The 17,991-nt window shown below is 53.3% G+C and overlaps 1 protein-coding gene across 13 annotated transcripts in view; it reads right to left on the bottom strand.

Annotated features, from left to right (window-relative positions):
- Window positions 1–1,173: 1,173 nt before the first annotated feature.
- The window catches only part of SHROOM2 (shroom family member 2), a 168,501-nt gene continuing 151,683 nt past the window's right edge, over window positions 1,174–17,991 (bottom strand). For 10 of the 13 annotated variants that reach the window (XM_068532936.1, XM_068532946.1, XM_068532939.1 and 7 more), the window contains 4 exons: window positions 14,503–15,150; window positions 9,192–9,710; window positions 7,780–7,951; window positions 1,174–1,583 (listed from right to left, as the gene is read on the bottom strand). In XM_068532936.1, coding sequence (XP_068389037.1) covers window positions 1,191–1,583; window positions 7,780–7,951; window positions 9,192–9,710; window positions 14,503–15,150 — 1,732 coding nt within the window. In that variant the 3' untranslated portion in view covers window positions 1,174–1,190. Of the gene's footprint in view, window positions 1,584–3,785; window positions 3,856–7,779; window positions 7,952–9,191; window positions 9,711–14,502; window positions 15,151–17,991 lie in introns of all 13 variants that reach the window. The other 3 variants (XM_068532945.1, XM_068532948.1, XM_068532943.1) reach the window with 3 other exon arrangements.

The raw sequence follows: 17,991 nt of genomic DNA, 5'->3' as shown, positions 1-17,991 counted from the left end.
ATCCAGCACCGGCCACACTGGAGGCTAGCCCACTGTGCTGCACCTGGACGTGGCGACTGAACACTCCTTTTGGGTCCAGGAAGGTGAAGCTGCATCAACCACACACAGCCAAGGGGGAAAGAGCCTGTCTGCTCCTCCTCCGTAACACGGACCCCCTAGGGATGCAGTAAGAGCTATGCAGCCAGGTCCCCAGGAGGACCACGGGCATGGTCCCCAGTGTGTGATTGCTTCTACTTCCTCCAGTTCTAAATAAGCCTTTGTCAGTTCCAAGCAAAGGGAGATAAAGATGAGTTGAGCTGCAAAGACAATACTATTATTTTTCCTTTATATCGATACTTGAGAGTTTAATATTTCAATTACATGCAAGTAAGTCTCTCCCATTCATGTTATTTTCCTAAGTCCTTTCAGATAAATTTGGCAAAGATGGCAAGAACAGCAAAATGGAGTGCAAACGTAGCCCTAGGGGATCGAGGTCCAAAGCCCCAGTTACTTTTTCAACCCTTATGCAATACGTTCTTCCATGATTGTCACTGACGACTTGGCTAAGCACAAAAGATCATGGTGTCAAAGCCACGCGCTTTGTAGGATCTTCCCGTGTAACCTGAAACCACTCTCACCTGGAGTCCAGGGGGAGGGGTGCCTTTTCTGCTCCCCTTGTAGAGAGGTTAAGGTGCCTTATTAATGATGAAGATGATCATTTTGAAGGCCTATTACGTGCAAAGAAGCAAACTAGATGTACTACTGCTACGTGACCTATGGAGTAGTAAAGCCAGTAAGGTAGATGGTGTCTTGCATGCACAAAGAGCGGAAATGCAGACCCACTAAGAAATGTCCCAAGTTGCACTGCTGTGAAGGGAGGAGGAAAGCAGAGCAGCTCTTAGACTCGTTCTAGACACTGCCGGCCCTCTTGTGAAGTCACAGCAACAAAGTCATCATCAAACGCCACTGTCACTGAGTGCCGATGACTCGTCAGGCAGTGGGTGAGCTCCACTTACCCACTTACCGGCGGTGGGGAAAGGTTACAAACAGAGACTACGTTCTAGGAAGAGACCAACACTAGCAGCGATCGTGGGACTATAGGAGAAGATGTCCAATCTCCGGGACGCTCGCCGCGGCCCCCCCACCCCCACCCCGCTACAAGGAGGGAGCGAGCGAGCGAGCGAGCCCTGGGCGTTCGACAGCATCTTGCGCTACGAGGCAGACAGGCGGCCGCAGCGGCCGAACGAGGCTTCCGGGCGGTTTGCTCCACACCCCACGGGAAAGCCACACCCCGCCCCGCCTTCCAGGTCAGCCTCGGCCATAGTTACCCGATCGCCGGGAGGAGTGCCGTCGTCGTCCAGATTGTTGAGGGCGTTTTCCACGCGGGCCAGGCGGCCGGACAGCGACAGCAGGAGGTTCACCACCTTGTCCAGGTCCCCGATGAACATGCGGAACTTGTCGAACTCGTTGGGCTTGCAGACGGCCTTGGCCAGGGCCTCCACCTCGTCCCCCAGCGCGCGGTTGGCCTGCATGTCCTCCCGCAGGCTCTGCCGCGCCTGCCGCAGCACCTGCAGCTTGCGACCGATGCTCTCGATGAGCTCCTGCTGTGGGCACAGGGCAGGGGACGCGGTCAGGGCCGCCTGGCGGCACCCCCTCACACATCCCGGATCTGCGGGCGACTGAGCTCAGCCGGACGGCAGCTTGTTTTGCAACAGTAAATAACAGGGGGGACTGCCCTGGTGGCGCAGTGGTTGGGAATCCGCCTACCCATGCAGGGGACACGGGTTCGAGCCCTGGTCCGGGAAGAGCCCGCATGCTGCGGAGCAACTAAGCCCGTGCGCCACAACTACTGAGCCCACGTGCCACAACTACTGAAGCCCGTGCGCCTAGAGCCCGTGCTCAACAAGAGAAGCCACCGCAACGAGAAGCCCAGGCACCGCGACGAAGAGTAGCCCCCACTCGCCGCAACTAGAGAAAGCCCGCGCGCAGCAACAAAGACCCAACGCAGCCAAAAATAAATATAACTAACTAACTGGGGATGTTTAAGACTAGGGGAAGGATAAGGCCTCCCCGTTAAATCATTGCCGTTTGATTTAGAAATGAAAACACAACAAACCTATTCTCATCCTGTGACTGTCCTATCAGACTATGCAGGAGTGGGACCCTTGGGGCTACTCACGGTAAACCTTGTTTCAGCCTGTATCTTTGCAAGGATTCTTCTGGCCTCTGTGCTTCCTTGTTTTTTTTTTTGGGGGGGGGGGGGGGGGTTTTTTTTTTTTTTTTTCTGGCCGCGCTGTGCAGCTTGTGGGATCTTAGTTCCCCGACCAGGGATCAAACCCGGGCCCTCAGCAGTGAAAGTGCAGAGTCCTCACCACTGGACCGCCGGGGAATTGCCTGTGCTTCCTTCTTTGGAAGTTCCCAATTTGAAGCCTTACACGCACAGAAGTTATCGAGTCTGGTACTGAACGTCTGGTACTGAACTCCATGATTAAAAAGTGTCTTCCGTGTAGAATTAGCAATAAAAATTAAGACAAATGAAGGATGTCAATGAACTTAGGAAAGCCTTTCAGAATAATAAAGTACTGATCTCCATTTGACCAAAATGTAAATAAATGACTTCTTTAAACGTGGTGAAATATACATGCTGCAACATTTACCGTCCCGCCTCTTTTCTCCTGTGCTGTTGTGGCATTAAGCACATGCACGGCGCTGTGCAGCTAGCACAGCCAGCCATCTCCACATCCTCTCCATCCTCCGAAACGGAAACTCTGACCATTCAATACGAGCTCCCCGTTCGCCCCTCCTGCCAGCTCTTTAAATGATGAACTGTCAGAGAGCAAACATGACATGTACGGGACCTTTTAATCGGTCACCGTCCTGAAGTGAAGCGGCACCATGTGGTCCGAGTTGAGGGGCAGACAAAGCAGATTGTCTGTCTCCTTGGTCATCACATTTGAGAAAAATTAAAACGACAGCTCAAAAGGAGTCCAGCAGGTAAGCCCTCCCCAGAAAAACCCTTTCCCCATGACTACGGATGTCCTGCTGCCGTTAAACCCACCCATGGCGGATGCAACAGGTGGCCTGCCCTGACACAGTGAACGGTGAAGGGCCAACGGTGAGGAGCAAAGTCACCCGTTGTCCTTTTCGGAACCCTGCCGCCACCCGCCCTGCACGACTCCGCCAACCTTGTGTCGACGGACGCGGCAGGTTACGTGCGGTTTAAGAGGCCAGCGCACCCCTGTGCTGGCCCGAGGCTGGAGTGATGAACACGGAAGCAGTGCTCCGCTGCCCGCCGCAAAATGAGGATTAAACAATTAGTTGGAATGTTAAGAAGTCTGATGAGGATTTTTAAGCTCAGTCTGTTGCTCAGTAGTCAGCAACACTATTTTGTGTACAACGGACCCGCGAAAATGGTCCGTGCCGTCCACCCCTCACTCCTGGGGCAGTTTCCAAACTCTGACCCCAGACGGAGTCCGCCGGGCTCAGCAGAGAGAAGCCTCAGTCTCGTGGAACCCTCCAGGATGGTGTCCAGAGCTGAGCAGGGAGCGGTTGCCCCGACCTCCAGGGCTGACATGAAGATGGGTGAGATCCCCGGATGCTCAGCCCGCTGCTTGGCACGCGGTCAGCGCCTGTCCACAGCCGCTACCGGCAAGACTGCAAGTGTGCACGAGAAGCTGCTCTGAGTTCACCACTGCTGTTTGCTAGACACGGCCCCAACCCAGGGACTATTTGGGCAGGGGGAAAAAAAAAAAAAAACCAAACCAAACCACCTCGGGAGACCCACTGAAGCACTGAAGGCACCCTACACTTCGTATGCCTGATACGGGTGATCTGTGTCTCAGGACGATGCTTCGAAAGAGGGTCTCCATCCAGCATCTATGTACCAAAACAAGGCCACAAATTAGAAAGGCATGAGCTGTAGTCAGGGCACTGCCTCTGCTTGGTTCAACCTGCCTTGGGCTTATCACTATGTCTGGAGATCCGGCAGATTACAATGGTGAGCAGTTTCAAAGGACCGCCACCCTCCCGATTAATCATGGTTTTTCTCCTAAGAAAGACCACACGGAATTTATAAATTGCTTTTGGCTTTTCCAGCTCAGGATGTCAAGACATTTTCTTCCCTTGGTAATTGAAAACCCTGTCTAGATTTCTTTGATGTTTTCTCTCAGACTGTGAGTCTGTGTGTGTGTGTGTGTGTGTGTGTGTGTGTGTGTTCACACTTCTGTCTCTGTGTGTCTATTTACCTACCCATCTGAGAAATGGTTTAAGTCAAGTTCGAATCCCACATCCCACAGCTGAGAAGGTGGCCCTGTTTTATTTGTATTTATTTATTTTTTTGGCCGCACACACGGCACATGGGATCCTAGTTCCCCAAACCCCCTGCAGTGGAAGAAGCGCAGAGTCCCAACCGCTGGACCTCCAGGGAAGTCCCAAGGTGGCCGTATTTTAGATATTCATTACTTGAGGGAAAAGCACACAATACACTGCAGGGATGGAGGACTTTCCCAGTTCTTGCCTGGCGCCACTCCTAACGTGAATGAACGAGTCAAGTGATTTTGACGGCTGTGGATGGATGAGGAGCCCTAGCCAGTGCTACTGGTAATTTTCCAGTTTCATCCTTCTTCAGCAGTTATCGTAATGAAGATTTCATGCTGATGCATGAAGAGGTGCCCTCAACACCTACAGTATCAGCTGGGCTAACCTGAAACTGGGCACTCTGGAAGGAGTCCAAATTCCTTTCTATGTCTTGCATAGATGTTTATTAGAAACACTTTCCCGTCTTCCTTAAAGGGCCATTATATGAAGTAGAGACATAGGCTCTGAGAGAGTTGGAATGAGGCCTGGCCCAGGGTAGCACACAAATCAGTGGCTATCGGCAGTACCGAGGGCACCGGCGGCAAGCCTGTCTGCCTGTGGACGGCACGTGGAGTTCCGGGAGGCCTCGGGTTAGAGTCTGTCGCGGCTGAAGCTGGCCCCCAGTCTCAGCAGGTGCACTGCTGCCTCTCCCCTCTGTTGGGATGGGCCCCCGCTTCAGCCCCAGACGCCCTGCTTTTGTCCCGTACCATGGGGGAAACAAGGTCTTGTCTCTCTGGGCCTCGCACCCACCCCTTGGTTCCAGGGAAAAGCCCTAACCCTCAGAGGTTCCAGACTCAACCCATCAGCTGTCTTTGGTTCTCCTGAAGCATCTCCATCACTCGACCGGGGCCGTTTCTGAGCAGAGTCTGCCTGAGCTGCCCCAGGGATCACCACGTATGTAGCCCTCCTAGGTTAATGCTTCCGCTGGCCCCGGGACTCCCTTACCACCTCCCTGCGCAGGGGCTTCTGTTCTCTTGCCTCTGTCCTGTCTTCTCCTAAAATAGAGGATCACCTGCTGTGGCACTTGGGCTCTGTGACCACCAGTGACTCTGATCACGACAGCCGAGGTCCCCCTGGGAATGTCTGGTGCACGGGGCTTCAGGGGTCTTGCTGTCTTCCTATCATCAAGTGAGCCATCAAGTCCTCCCAAGCGCACCTGCACGGCCCTCCCTTCTCCTCGTCCCCTGCACGCTTTGTAAGCGCGTGACACCGGAGATATGAGGGCACTGGAAAGGGAGCAGAGGCAGCGCAGCCTGTAGGCCAAATCAAGCAGAAAAGCAGGACTACTGGGTCAGTAACACCACAGAGAACCGCCATTTAAAGCACTTCCTGCTTGGGGTGAAATTGCCCCACATGCGCTTATTGAACTAAAAACGTCAGTTGGCTTACGAATTTAATCCTGGTGGGGTGGTGGGCAGGGGGCAAGCTCACAAGTGACTCATCTCAATCCCAAAGCCACCATCTACGGGGAGGCAGTGCCCGGCATCTCGTGCCCCCAAAGAAATCGGAAGAGGCACCAGGCAGATGAAGGGAGCGGTACCAAGGCTGCTGCTTCCCAAATTCAGTACATCACGAGAAACAAAGGCATACTGTAAAGAACGTAAGTTCTTTGCATCTAGGGTGGGAACGGAATTAAAACTGTCCAAACTGGATATTTTTTCTAGGTTTATGAGAATAACACTTTCTTTTTTTAATTCATTATTTTTAAGAACGTGGAAAACACAACCAGAAGAAAGCAAATGGTACCCTGTGCCAGACACAGGGCCTCTAGAATCCCAGGACCAAAACTCTTTTATTTTTCATTTCCTTTTTGAATTAAAAAAAGGCTATCACTTCCTAAATTGAAAAAGTCATTTTCTTTTACACAAGGGTCAGGGAGGGTATTTCTTCTGGAATGGGTTTGTCTATCATATTTGAAACCAATCAATGGCATTTTTTAACAACTAACAATACGAGGAGGTATTAAACATTATCCTTTGCAAGGGTCTTGTCAAAAAAAAAAAAAAAAAAAAATCAGTATTTTTTATGAAAGCCCCTTCCAAGATGCTAAGGGTATGGAAAAATTTACCAAATGCTGGTTCCCTCCTTTTCTTCTCCTGGTGCTGACTACGCATGCTCAAAGCCCCTGGAATAAACAGCACATGCTATCCTCTGAAACTAACTGCCTTGGGCAATTCCCTTCTCCCCTTATGCTAAGTCCTTCCTATAAAAAAACAGGTAATCACACCTAGATGTCACAAGTCTGGCCCGCTGACATGCCATGAAGATTTGAAGCTCCTACAGGAGTGAAGACATTGGCGCTGATAGCAATAATTTTGTCCCTACCATGACCTCATGGTTACACGCTATTTCACCTCTGACCTCCTCTCTAATCCTCCCCCTTCCTTGTCCACACAGCTCCAGCCATTGGCCTCTGCTGCTTCCCCAACGTGTCACAGAACTCCCACCCCAGGGCCTTTGCACTTGCTGCCCAAACCCCACCCCCCCCCCCCGCCCCTCCCCAGATCAACCAGACATTCCCTCACATCACTCCAGGCCTCTGTTCATCGTCAGCTCACCAGAGCCTTCTCTACAATCCTACTCCTTTACCTCTCTCTATTCCTTCACGCTGTTTTAGTTTTCTGACCACCCGACCTATTACATTAAGGGTTGGCAAACTTTTTCTATGAACGGCCAAACAGTAAATATTTTAGACTTCGGGGGCCACACAGCCACTGTTGCAACTACTCAACACTGCTGGTGTAGCGTGAAAGCTACCAGAGACCATATGTAAATGAATGAATGTGGCCGTGCTGCAATAAAACTTTATTTACAAAAGCAGGTGGGGGGCAGGGTTTGGCCCACGGGGCCCTGTTTGTTTTTTTATATTTGTTTTTTATGTTGGCTGTCCATCTCTTCTTCTGTGAGCACACAAGTGCCTTCAGGGAAATAAGGACTCTAGTCTGTTTTGTCTACTGCTGTACCCCCAAGTGCCTGGGTGAGTTTTTGGAGTTGAACAAATGATGCTTTTTGGTTAACAACGCACTTCACAATATACTGTTGAATTTAACATCATCGGATTACAGGTATTTGAAACTGATAGTCAAAGAGGACATGTCCCTTGCGGAAAGTCACACAGTTAAGTCCTCTGGATTTAACTGCGGTAGAAGAGACATATCAGTTGACCTTAAAATGAGAGAGACTGGTGGCCACCTAGCTAATTTGACACTGGATCTCATTACAAAGACATGGCAAAGAGACCCTGGCAGAGAGGCCCAAGTTTAGAACAGAAGACTCCCCCACAAAGGGCTTAATACACAGGCCCAAATGTCAGCGTCCCGCATCGAAGCCCAACACAAGTGGCCCTCGGCGCGGGGCCCAGGGTCGGGGTGGAGCCGCGCGCCGCCCCCCTGCCTGCCCGCCAGCCAGCGCGTGCGCATTTGGAACTCCAGCTTCCCTCCCTACCTTCTTCACCGACAGGTCGTGGTCCGGGTCACTCCCTGCATCCTCTTCGGGCTCCTGCTGCCCCCGCAGGTCCTTCATCTTAATCAGCAGCTCCGCCTTGGGGGCCGACGTGCTGTAGTAGGTGGAGGTGGTGGCCAGGGACACGGCCGCCGGCACGCTCAGCTCCTCCTTCCTGGGTAACAAAACGCCAGAACACCCGTTAGCTCTGATCGTACACACAGACGTGCCCGTGAGTCCCACCGCCTGGGCCGGGACCGGCAAACGGTGGTGCTAACGAAAAGGCACCAGCTAGAGGGATGAGACGGCAAAAGTGGGGAAAGAGTAGGCTGTGAGGTCAGAGCTAAAACACCCCGCCAAATGGTACTCAAAGCCCCTCCCCGGAGGGAGGAGAGTGCAGATGGTATCCGCCGGGAGCCTGAGGTCTGTGGGGAGATGTCTGCCGCTACCTGTAGGCGTGGCCACAGGCCCCAAGTTCACCGGGCACCTTTCTACCAGCAGCCACATTTGCTGCCTCTTGCCTGACTTCCTGTCTGCCCAGCACTGGTACTGCCGCCTACTGTCAATCAACGATGCTTACGGAGACCATGTACAGCAACAGGAGAGATGTAAGCAGATTCGCCTTTGTGGGCAGGTGACAAAAGGACAGGGGCTGGAAAGCGCTCTTTACAAAACCTACTACAGCCAATTCACGCCCTCAGTTAAATAAGTCACAACAGAAAGCCTCTTTCATAAACACATATCCTAAGTAGTCTCAACTTTCACTCCTCTTGTGACAAGTTTCTCAGCTTCAGTACTAGTGACATTTGGGGCCGGGCCATTCTTGATGGGGGCCGTCCCGTGCACTGCGGAAGAGCGAGCAGCGTCCCTGGTCTCCACCCACTAGATGCCGCCGGGGGCACCTCTCCCAGTGGTGACAACCGGAAGCGTAGCCCGACGTTGCCAACCGTCCCGTGGCGGGAGACAACAGCCTCCGGCTGAGAACCACTGCCTTAGGAGAAAAAGCCCCGTGGGCATCACCGGAAACGTGTATTTTCACATCTTTGCCCGGACCTGACGTCATCACCCCCAGAATGGGCTTTTAACGTCGGGAGGGTGACAAAGGAGCCCCAAAGCGCGAAGTAATAAGCACTTACGGAAATCTGTCCCCAAAGAGCAGTCATGAAAACAGACAAACAGAAGCACTTACGGAAATCTGTCCCCAAAGAGCAGTCATGAAAACAGACAAAAACAGAAGCACTTACGGAAATCTGTCCCCAAAGAGCAGTCATGAAAACAGACAAACAAACAGATACACCCCCTCGCCCTTGTAAGCCTAAGAGGCACCGGGCAGAACCACACACATGTAAGCCTAAGAGGCACCGGGCAGAACCACACACAGCCAGGGGGCAGAACCCAGGGCAGCGTCTACTCACTTCTCCTCCATGGTTCTGGGAGAGGGGATTTTGGAGAGCAGGTTCCTCCGCTGCTGAGCTTCTTCCAAGAGGTGCTCGTCTTTGGGGAAGATGCCCTCCATAAGGTCCATGGTGGTTCTGATCTTCACACCGGGGTCCAGGATATCCGCCAGGGACCTGTCCTTGCCCGCGATCTCGCGGGCCAGCTCCTCCGACTTGAGGTCTTCGGCAGTCCTCTCTTTGGCCTGCACGTAACTGAGCGTGGGCGGGGAGGCCCGGCTGTCCTTGGCCGTGGGCCCTGGGGCGCCAGGGGGCTGGGGCTCGGCGCCCTGGCGGCTGTACAGGCAGAAGCGGGAGTAGGACTGCTCGGACCTGCTAAGCGTCTTGATCTGGTCCCGCTCGAGCCCGCTGGGCAGCACGGGTGGCTCCGGGACGCGCGCCAGGCCCTGGCGGCTCTCCTTCTCGGGCTGGCTCTCCGAGTGCACGATCTTGATGGGCACCATCTTCACCGTGGTGTTGTTGTCTATCACCCGCTCGACTCTGCGAAGAGAAGGGCCGTCTGCTAAAGACACACTGTACGCCCAGGCACAGACCAGAATTAGAAATTGGATGAGAAATCGGCTGGTTTCCGCATCCCCTTACAGCCGGGGAAGCCTGACTCAAAGGCCTGCAGCGGCCCCAGGGGAGAAGCCTTCATGGTCACACGTCCCAGGATGGGGAGACCAGGTTGAGGAGTGCCTGCCACCCCTAACTTGATCTCCTAAGCCTCCTGGGCGTCTAGGTGTCTCTCCATTTTCCAGCAGTCACCTGCACGCCTGAAGGCACATCCTGAAGGCTTACTGACAGAAGGGCAGTGCTACGTTCATTTGTTTCTAGGTCAATGGCAGAGCAAACGGTAACAAGCCTGCGCAGTGAGATTTTCTTTTGTAAGGGAGCCCTGCAACAGACAGGCGTTATTTCACAGAAGTAGCATCGGTGCCTCAGCCAGCGTCTCTCAAAGCTGGGCGCCTGCGTGGCCCTCGGGGTGGCCGGAGGACTCCTTTAGAAAGCAGCCGTGTTCTGAGCGCATGCTGAGCACCGCCCGGTCCCGGTCCCGATCGGAAGCGTCCTTGGACCCCCGTGCGCCCTGGGTCTCACCCCACCTGCCTTCCACTGCCCCACGCTTCAAGCTGCCCTCCACACGGCATTTCACACCAGAGAGATAAGAATCCAGCAGCAAACACGGGACACGCTGCTCCTGTGTTACCTTAAATGACTCATGCAGGCGTCCTTTTTAAAAAAAAAAAAAAAAAAAAAAAAGTTTGTCGGTGAAAGGAGCGGGAGAGGCACCTGGAGCGCCCACAGGGAAGCGAAAACGGAAAGGAACGGCCTGGTCGAGGCAACGGGGCTTCGCCAGGGACCACCCGAGAGCCGGCTGGCGCCGGGGGCGGGGGGGGGGGGGTGGTGGTGTCCCTCGGGCCAGGGCCACTGGGACACGAATCCATTTCCAACACCCTTAAAGGACAAACTGGAGAAAGAGAGCCATCTGCTGGTAGCCGGGAGGGAAGGCAAAAAAACAAGCCAAAATCATACAACCAAAACCCCGACTTGTTCCCAACTCAGCCTAAAACCACTTCTATGATCCGAACGGACGTAATTTTATGGTGCACAAGGGGCATAACGCAACACATTACGGTTCTTTCCTTGTTCCCAAGGGCGGGGCATGCAGGCTACAATGAAATACTTTTATTTTCTTCTTTCCTCCAGCAGAAACCATTGAGAGCAGAGGTGTTTATTAATCCAGGTGGTCATATATAGTCCGTCATGCCTTCTTAGTGAATAAATTTCAAAAGGCTATCACTCTGTGGATAATACTGCTCAGACATGCTAAACTTCAGAAGGAAAATTCTGGCATCTTATCGAAGCAAGAACACACAAACAAGAACCCCTCTCTTCATTCCATTCCTTGCATTCCATGCTTAGAAACCCTCAACACCTGTTAGGGACTAAAAGTCAGCGTGTATTTGCATCTCCCCCCCGCCCCGATTCGTGGGGAAACTTGATTTCCAGCGAAGGGAGACATGAGGTAAAAACAAAAACAAATCCTCCGCAGGTCGTCCTATACTTTCCAACAAAGCATCTCTTCCTGGTCATTTCTAAGCACAACTGATCTCTCCTCTTGAAACCTCGGCAGACTTTCACACTTAGGAAGTCTGATGAACCTCTACCTCAAAATGAAGACAAAACACAGTGGACAAGACCTTACCGCAGCCAGACCGCACCCGTTCCTCATGGGAAGCAGGACCAGGAGGGACGGAGGATGCGGGGTGTGCCGGGCCTGGCCCCCTCTCCGTGGGGCGGCTCCTCCCCGAGTGCGGGCTCCGTGCAGCTGGGCCGCCCGCTGCCCACAGGGGCCCAGCCCCCAACAGCAAACACTCCAACCCGCTCTGCTCACACACCCAGGCCCGAGGGAGCCCTCAGCCCACATGCCGCCCTGGGTCTGATAAACCACAACACCCACAAGGAGATTCTCAAACCACGAGATGCCCGAGGTGATCGCGAGACTGTCCGAAAGACCCCGAAGCAGCCCCCCAGCTCCATGCTCACACACACTCCCAAACCCAGAAACCGGCTCCAGGAGATCTCCTGGGAACACCTCTGGGAGCAATCAAATCTCTAACTTTCACTGGCCCGTGCTGCTGGGCATTGTCTCCATTTTGTTGTAAACCAACAAAACCCTCAAAATTTTAAAAGATTTTAAAAGTAAGCTTCCTGGCTTTAGGACAGGAGTTGATGCATTTTTATTCGGAGTGAATGAGTACTCTGAAATTCCCCACAGGGTGGGAAGGCTGCACTTCCTTCCTCTCTGCATCCCTGCCGCGGCCTGGCACACGGGAGGGCTCTGGACCCGCCTGCTGAATTCGGGAAGGCGTGTCTCAGGGACACAGGAGCTGCTCTGCACCCTGGCTGGTTCCCCAGCAGAGGTAACTGGAAGGGGGGAGAGAGGAACACAGAGGGAGATGAGGTGGGCGGGTAGTGCTCAAGAAATCAGTCAGCAGACGTGCGGACAAGAAGAGAGTCTCTGAGCTGTGCCCGAACACCAGGCAGCTTGGGAGGCCCCGGCCGGTGTGCTGCACTCGCTGCCCGTTGGTGGCTGGCGGTGGGTATGGAGGCGGCCAGCACTCGTGTGGAGCGCCGGCGGGATTCCACTCTCTCAGGCCCACGCTAACCGGTAACACCCGCTCTGGGGACGGGGACACTGAACTCAGTACATCATGAGCCACCTCCTTGGTAGGAACTTCGTGGGTGACATGGCTACCATCTGCTGCACTGTGCTCCCTGAGAGGACACACACCGAGTTAGCTCTGCACACTGACCGGAATCGGGCGCTCTACGGGGGCTTGCACAGCAAGGGACGAGACAACCTTTGTTGTCTCAATTGACACACTGGATGGGAACAGAGCAGATGCCTGAAGACACCCGCGCTCAGTATCGTCAACAAGTACTGCCACTGCTTCTTGAAACCCCTCTCACAGAAAAGACAGGGTGAGAAAACCCACGCTCGCTTGGGGCAAGAAAAAATGAAAACCGCTACCCACCTCCTAAAGTCTACAGACATCATGCGCACTGCACAAGCACGTGGCCCTGTTTCTCCGCAAAGCCGCGGAGCCCACTGTGCCCAAACCAGCTCCCGAGAACCGAGGGGCCCGGTCGCCTTACCTACAACGGTACCAACACGCTCCACCAACCACACACACCACTTCATCGCTTCTCCTCCCTTTCAGAGCCGAACAACGTTGCCAACAGAAGGGATCTCTAAGTGACACCTGCATTCTGAACGACGCAGAGCAGTGCCGGCCTGCAGGTGCAGCTGCATTTGCCATGCCACGCATGGAGACCCAGGACGCTATCAGTACTATTTCCTCTCTGCCAAGTTATCTTAAGGGTAAAAAAAAAAAAAAAAAAAAAAAAAAAAAAAAAGTTCAAGACTTTACAGCGGGGAGATCCAACAGAACTTTCCATGATGATGAAAACAGCCATAATCTGGGCTGTCCAGGGTGGCAGCCACTAGCCCCAGAGGGTGCAGCTGAGCAACGGGTTTTATTTCATGCTCATTAACTTACATCGCTATGGCCACGTGGGACCGGTAGCTACTGTATCAGACGGTACTGACGTGCAGGGCCAGCGAATTCTTTGCTAGGGGGCCGTCCTGGGCACTGCAGGGTACTGAGCGGCACCCCTGGCCTCCACCCACTAGATGCCAGGAGCTGAGGAGCGAGCCCCACGCCTAGCAGCTGAGACGCCCAGAACGTCTGCAGACACTGCCCAGTGTCCCCCTGGGGGCCGAAATGCCCCCACCTCCGCCACCCCGCCGACCCCGGCTGAGAACCAATGCTCTAGAGAAGGAGAAGAAAATCCCCCCCCCCCTTCTATTTCTCAGTTCTTGACTGGTCCCTGCCTGACAGCATTCACCAATGCCTCAATGCGCACAACAGACAATTCCATGCCGATAATTCTGAGAACAGCACCACGGAACGTGATCAAGTTTTCCTCTGCTTTAATAATAGATATATTACCACCTCAGCCTTTTCATATAAAAAGAACTAGAGGGCTTCCCTGGTGGCGCAGTGGTTGAGAATCTGCCTGCCAATGCAGGGGACACGGGTTCGAGCCCTGGTCTGGGAAGATCCCACATGCCGCGGAGCAACTGGGCCCGTGAGCCACAACTACTGAGCCTGCGCGTCTGGAGCCTGTGCTCCGCAACAAGAGAGGCCGCGATAGTGAGAGGCCCGCGCACCGCGATGAAGAGTGGCCCCCACTTGCCACAACTAGAGAAAGCCCTTGCACAGAAACGAAGACCCAACACAGCCAAAAATAAAAATAAATAAATAAAGAACTAGAAAAAATGGAATGTGGAAACACTGGACATGATGAAAAACACCAATTTTGCTTGAAGGTCTCATGCTTAGGTTAAACTTGATTCTGATTACAAACAGAACTCAGCTGGGAAAACCAGCCCCGGTGTGCAGAAGCCTGTAAGGTAATGCAGGTATCAACCTGTTGGGCTTGGAAGAACAGGACAGGGGACGGTCTACTCCCTCCTTTACCCCGCCCCCCCTACCCTCTGTGGGGCAGGAAAGCCCCCAGCAAGTTAAAAATCCAGCTGACCACTGGAGTGGTGGGTTCTCCCCCATGTCAGTCCCCAGGACCAACTTAAAATCCAGGATGGGGGGGCGGGAGCAAGGCGGCAGTGGTTCACCACCCAGGAAAGGAGCACTGAAAGCCTCCCACGGTGGAAGGGAGCCGGGAAAGGGGAAGAAGGCCTCAGGCCGCCGCCGCCCAGAGACAGTACCTGGTGGAATTATCATCCTGGATGAGCAGCGGGGGTTTGTCCGTCAGCTTCTGGGGCGCGAACTGAGGCGACGGGGAGCGCGAGGTCTCCATGGCGGAGGTCTGCAGGGGCCGGAACTTGCAAGGGAGCGGCTCCTCCCGCCGGGGCCAGGCTGCGCGCTCGTCTACATGCTGCCCGGCCGGCTCCCCCGCGGCCCGTGGGCCATCTGCCGCGGGCCAGGCGGCGCTCAGCTTCTCCGCCGACGCGCCGGGGCTGCTGCCGGCGAGGGCCGGGCGGTCCGAGCACACCTCCGGGGCCACGGGGCGGGGCCTGCCGGGCGCGCCCAGGTGAGCAGCCGCAGGTGCGCCCCCCAAGGGCCTGGGCTCACGCCTGGGCGGCGGCGGCCTCTGCGGGGCAGGCCTCCGGGAGAGCGGGGCGGCGCTCAGGGGCCAGGGGTCCTGCCCCCGGGCATGCGGGGCGGCAGGCCGGTCCGCGGGCGCGCGCTCCTCCGGGTATCTGTAATCGCAAGGAAGGGTCCCCGCCCGGCCACGGCCCTCCGCGGCCACCTCGGGAGCTTCCCGGGCGCCAGGTGGTTCAGAGACCTGGGATGGCTGCTGGGGGTCCCGCTGCGCTCCTGGACTGTCTTCTGCACACTGGGCATCTGCGTCTCTAGGGGAGGAAGGAAGAAAAATGAGCCAACGGTTCCAATTAACATCTTCTCCCCAAACAGGACTACACCCACGTCTCCATAACCTCCTTCAGTCATGTTAAGGAATTAAATCCACATATGTTTGCCTTCGCCTGTCCCCGCCGCAATTCCTAACACAAGGCGTCAACGCCAAACACACACTGGACATTGGCCGGTACACTGGCATGTCATACCACAGGACAGGAGGTACACACATTACAGACACACACATACATATACACAGAGACTGCAATTTGGGGGCAAAGTATAATTCACACAAACGTTTAAAAAAACAATGTGTGTAGAAATCCTCCAACTGTGATATTCAGAAGTATTTCCTTCATGTTGCAACAATATTTTCATGTGGCTTATTTCGGGAAATTGCCATATACAAAGGAACAGAACTTTCTAAGACGGGCAGCAAATAAATTGATAAAAACTTTAAAATCAGTAGTCTATTATTAAATATAAGAAAAACAAAGACTGTTTCTTTTGGAAGCTGCAGTGAGACACTGATCTTTCCATACTCATCCATTTCCACATCCGTATCCATTTCTATCTTTCCCTGAAATGTACTTATATGCGCGCGCGCGCACAGACACACACACACACACACACACACACACACACCCCTGAAAAACACATGCAGGCATGCTTCACATGCACGTATAGCTAGCTGTGCCGAAGCTGGAGCTCGTGGGCGTTATAATAACCATCAAACTCGCAACAAATCAGCCGGCCGTGCCTTTGCTGCTTTCGCTGACACACTTCCTTCCGACCTGACTGAATAATAAAATGAGCCTCTGATTGACCCTTCCATTCATAGGCAGAGCTGTTCTCCGTTAAGACACACTCAGAGCTGTTAAAGGAGACCCTAAGGAGGGCAGCAATCAGAGACCCGGCAGGTAGAGCACAAGTGCCAGTAAGAGATGTAACCTACTGCCTAACAAGTGGGATAGAAGACCTCCTCCCCACACACCCCGGCAACCCCTTGGGGCCCTGGAGGTGTGTCCTCCCGGGACATGATACCAGGCCTGGGCATTACAGATGTCCCAACCCCATCCGGGCAGCTGCACTCAGACTCAACTGCTCGTTGCATGTCTCTCTTGCTATGTCCTCAGGAGAAAGGTCCCTTCCAGGTTCAACGGCTGGTCGAGAGTAGACCATGGACCACCTCCAACTCCCCTCCCTTCCCCCATCAGCCAGCTGGGGCCACACTCCCCACTGGCACTACCTCAAGCCCAGAGACAGCAGCTGGAAGGGCTCAGCATCTGGAAGAGGACAGAAGAGAGCCAGACCTGCTGGGACCCCAAAAGGGGGCAGGTTTGTTCTCTGCTTCCAAATTAAGACAATATTAACCCAGCTCGGGGAAGTTAGGTGTTGTTTATTTTTATTTTTTTAACCTGTATTAGGCACACATTGATAAAAGAAATGCTAACTTACTGAGGTCCGGGGAAGTCATTCCGGCTTATACATGAGTTAACTTGAATTCTATGCTAACTTAAACAGCCTGTTTGTAGCCTAGCAAACATACACTGTACATTTGCATTAGTTATTAAAGAAAAGGGCTCACTGACCACAAGTAAAGAATGTCCATGTTAAAAATAAAGATTAAAGGCCTCCGTTCCTGGAACGCCAATGCTGGCGCTCCTTCGGTGCTAACCCAGGTGCCAAGGCCACACTGACTCGCTGGGTACGTGCTGGTCTGTTTTGAAACTCTGAAGCAATGTATTCCTGACTTGTTTAACGTTCTTTGTTTTGACAAGACATAAAGCTGTGCCGAACACCATGCTTCTTGGCAGCGGTTCCTCAGAGTAATCTGGGAAGCAGGCTTCTCTGGGCTGTAGTCCTCAGTTTGGCTCAGATAAACCTCTTTTCTATTCCTGTTATAGACTGTTGATTGATTATTTTCGTGGACAACATTAAACTAGAAGTTATCAAAATAACCCAAACAATGCAATGGAAGGTTTAGAGAACAATACACAGCAGCTGTCAGGTTACAACAGACAGAATGGCATTTAGACGTCATCAAGTGGACAACAGCGGGAGAAGTATGACTCACAGCTCAGAGGCCCTGTCGCCCATGACTTCACCTGGCCTGCCGTGGAAACGCAAACCTCGCGCCTCCCTTCCATTGAAGCCACACTGCCTCTAAAGACAGTAAAACCTAATTCATGACAATTCATGAACGCCTCCCCAATCTTTCACTTCAAAGAGTTGAGGAACACTTGAACGTTTTTTTCTTACTATAGAACTCTTGAACTCTAGCATCCACAGACGCACACGAAAGCACCTGGTACCTATTATTTAATAAATAGCCACCACCTCATTAAAACGGAGAATTAAATCAGCTACAATTTATTGCTAAAATCTAAGCGACTCTGGCCATCTGGGTTCACATTTAATATGTTAATTTAAAAAGAGCTCTAGGGACTTCCCTGGTGGCGCAGTGGTTAAAAATCCGCCTGCCAATGCAGGCGACACGGGTTGGAGCTCTGGTCTGGGAAGATCCCACATGCCCCGGAGCAGCTAAGCCCCTGTGCCACAACTACTGAAGCCCGCGCTCCACAACAAGAGAAGCCACGGCAATGAGAAGCCCGCGCACCGCAACGAAGAGTAGCCCCCCCCCCCCCCACCTCGCCACAACTAGAGACAGGCTGCGTGCAGCAACAAAGACACGATGCAGCCAAAAGTAAATTAAAAAAATAAAAATAAAGGAGACCTATTTGCAAAGTGCCTCAGACAGGACACGCTAAGATCTACCAGAGAAGGTAGAGGTCACACGTGTAGGTCGACAGTGACTCAGAGCAAAAGACCTTCTG

Source organism: Eschrichtius robustus, chromosome X (genome assembly GCF_028021215.1).
Source record: "Eschrichtius robustus isolate mEscRob2 chromosome X, mEscRob2.pri, whole genome shotgun sequence".
In the NCBI taxonomy this organism is placed as follows: domain Eukaryota; kingdom Metazoa; phylum Chordata; class Mammalia; order Artiodactyla; family Eschrichtiidae; genus Eschrichtius; species Eschrichtius robustus.
Note: the sequence above shows the minus strand (reverse complement) of the source record. Positions and strands in the feature narration are given on the sequence as shown.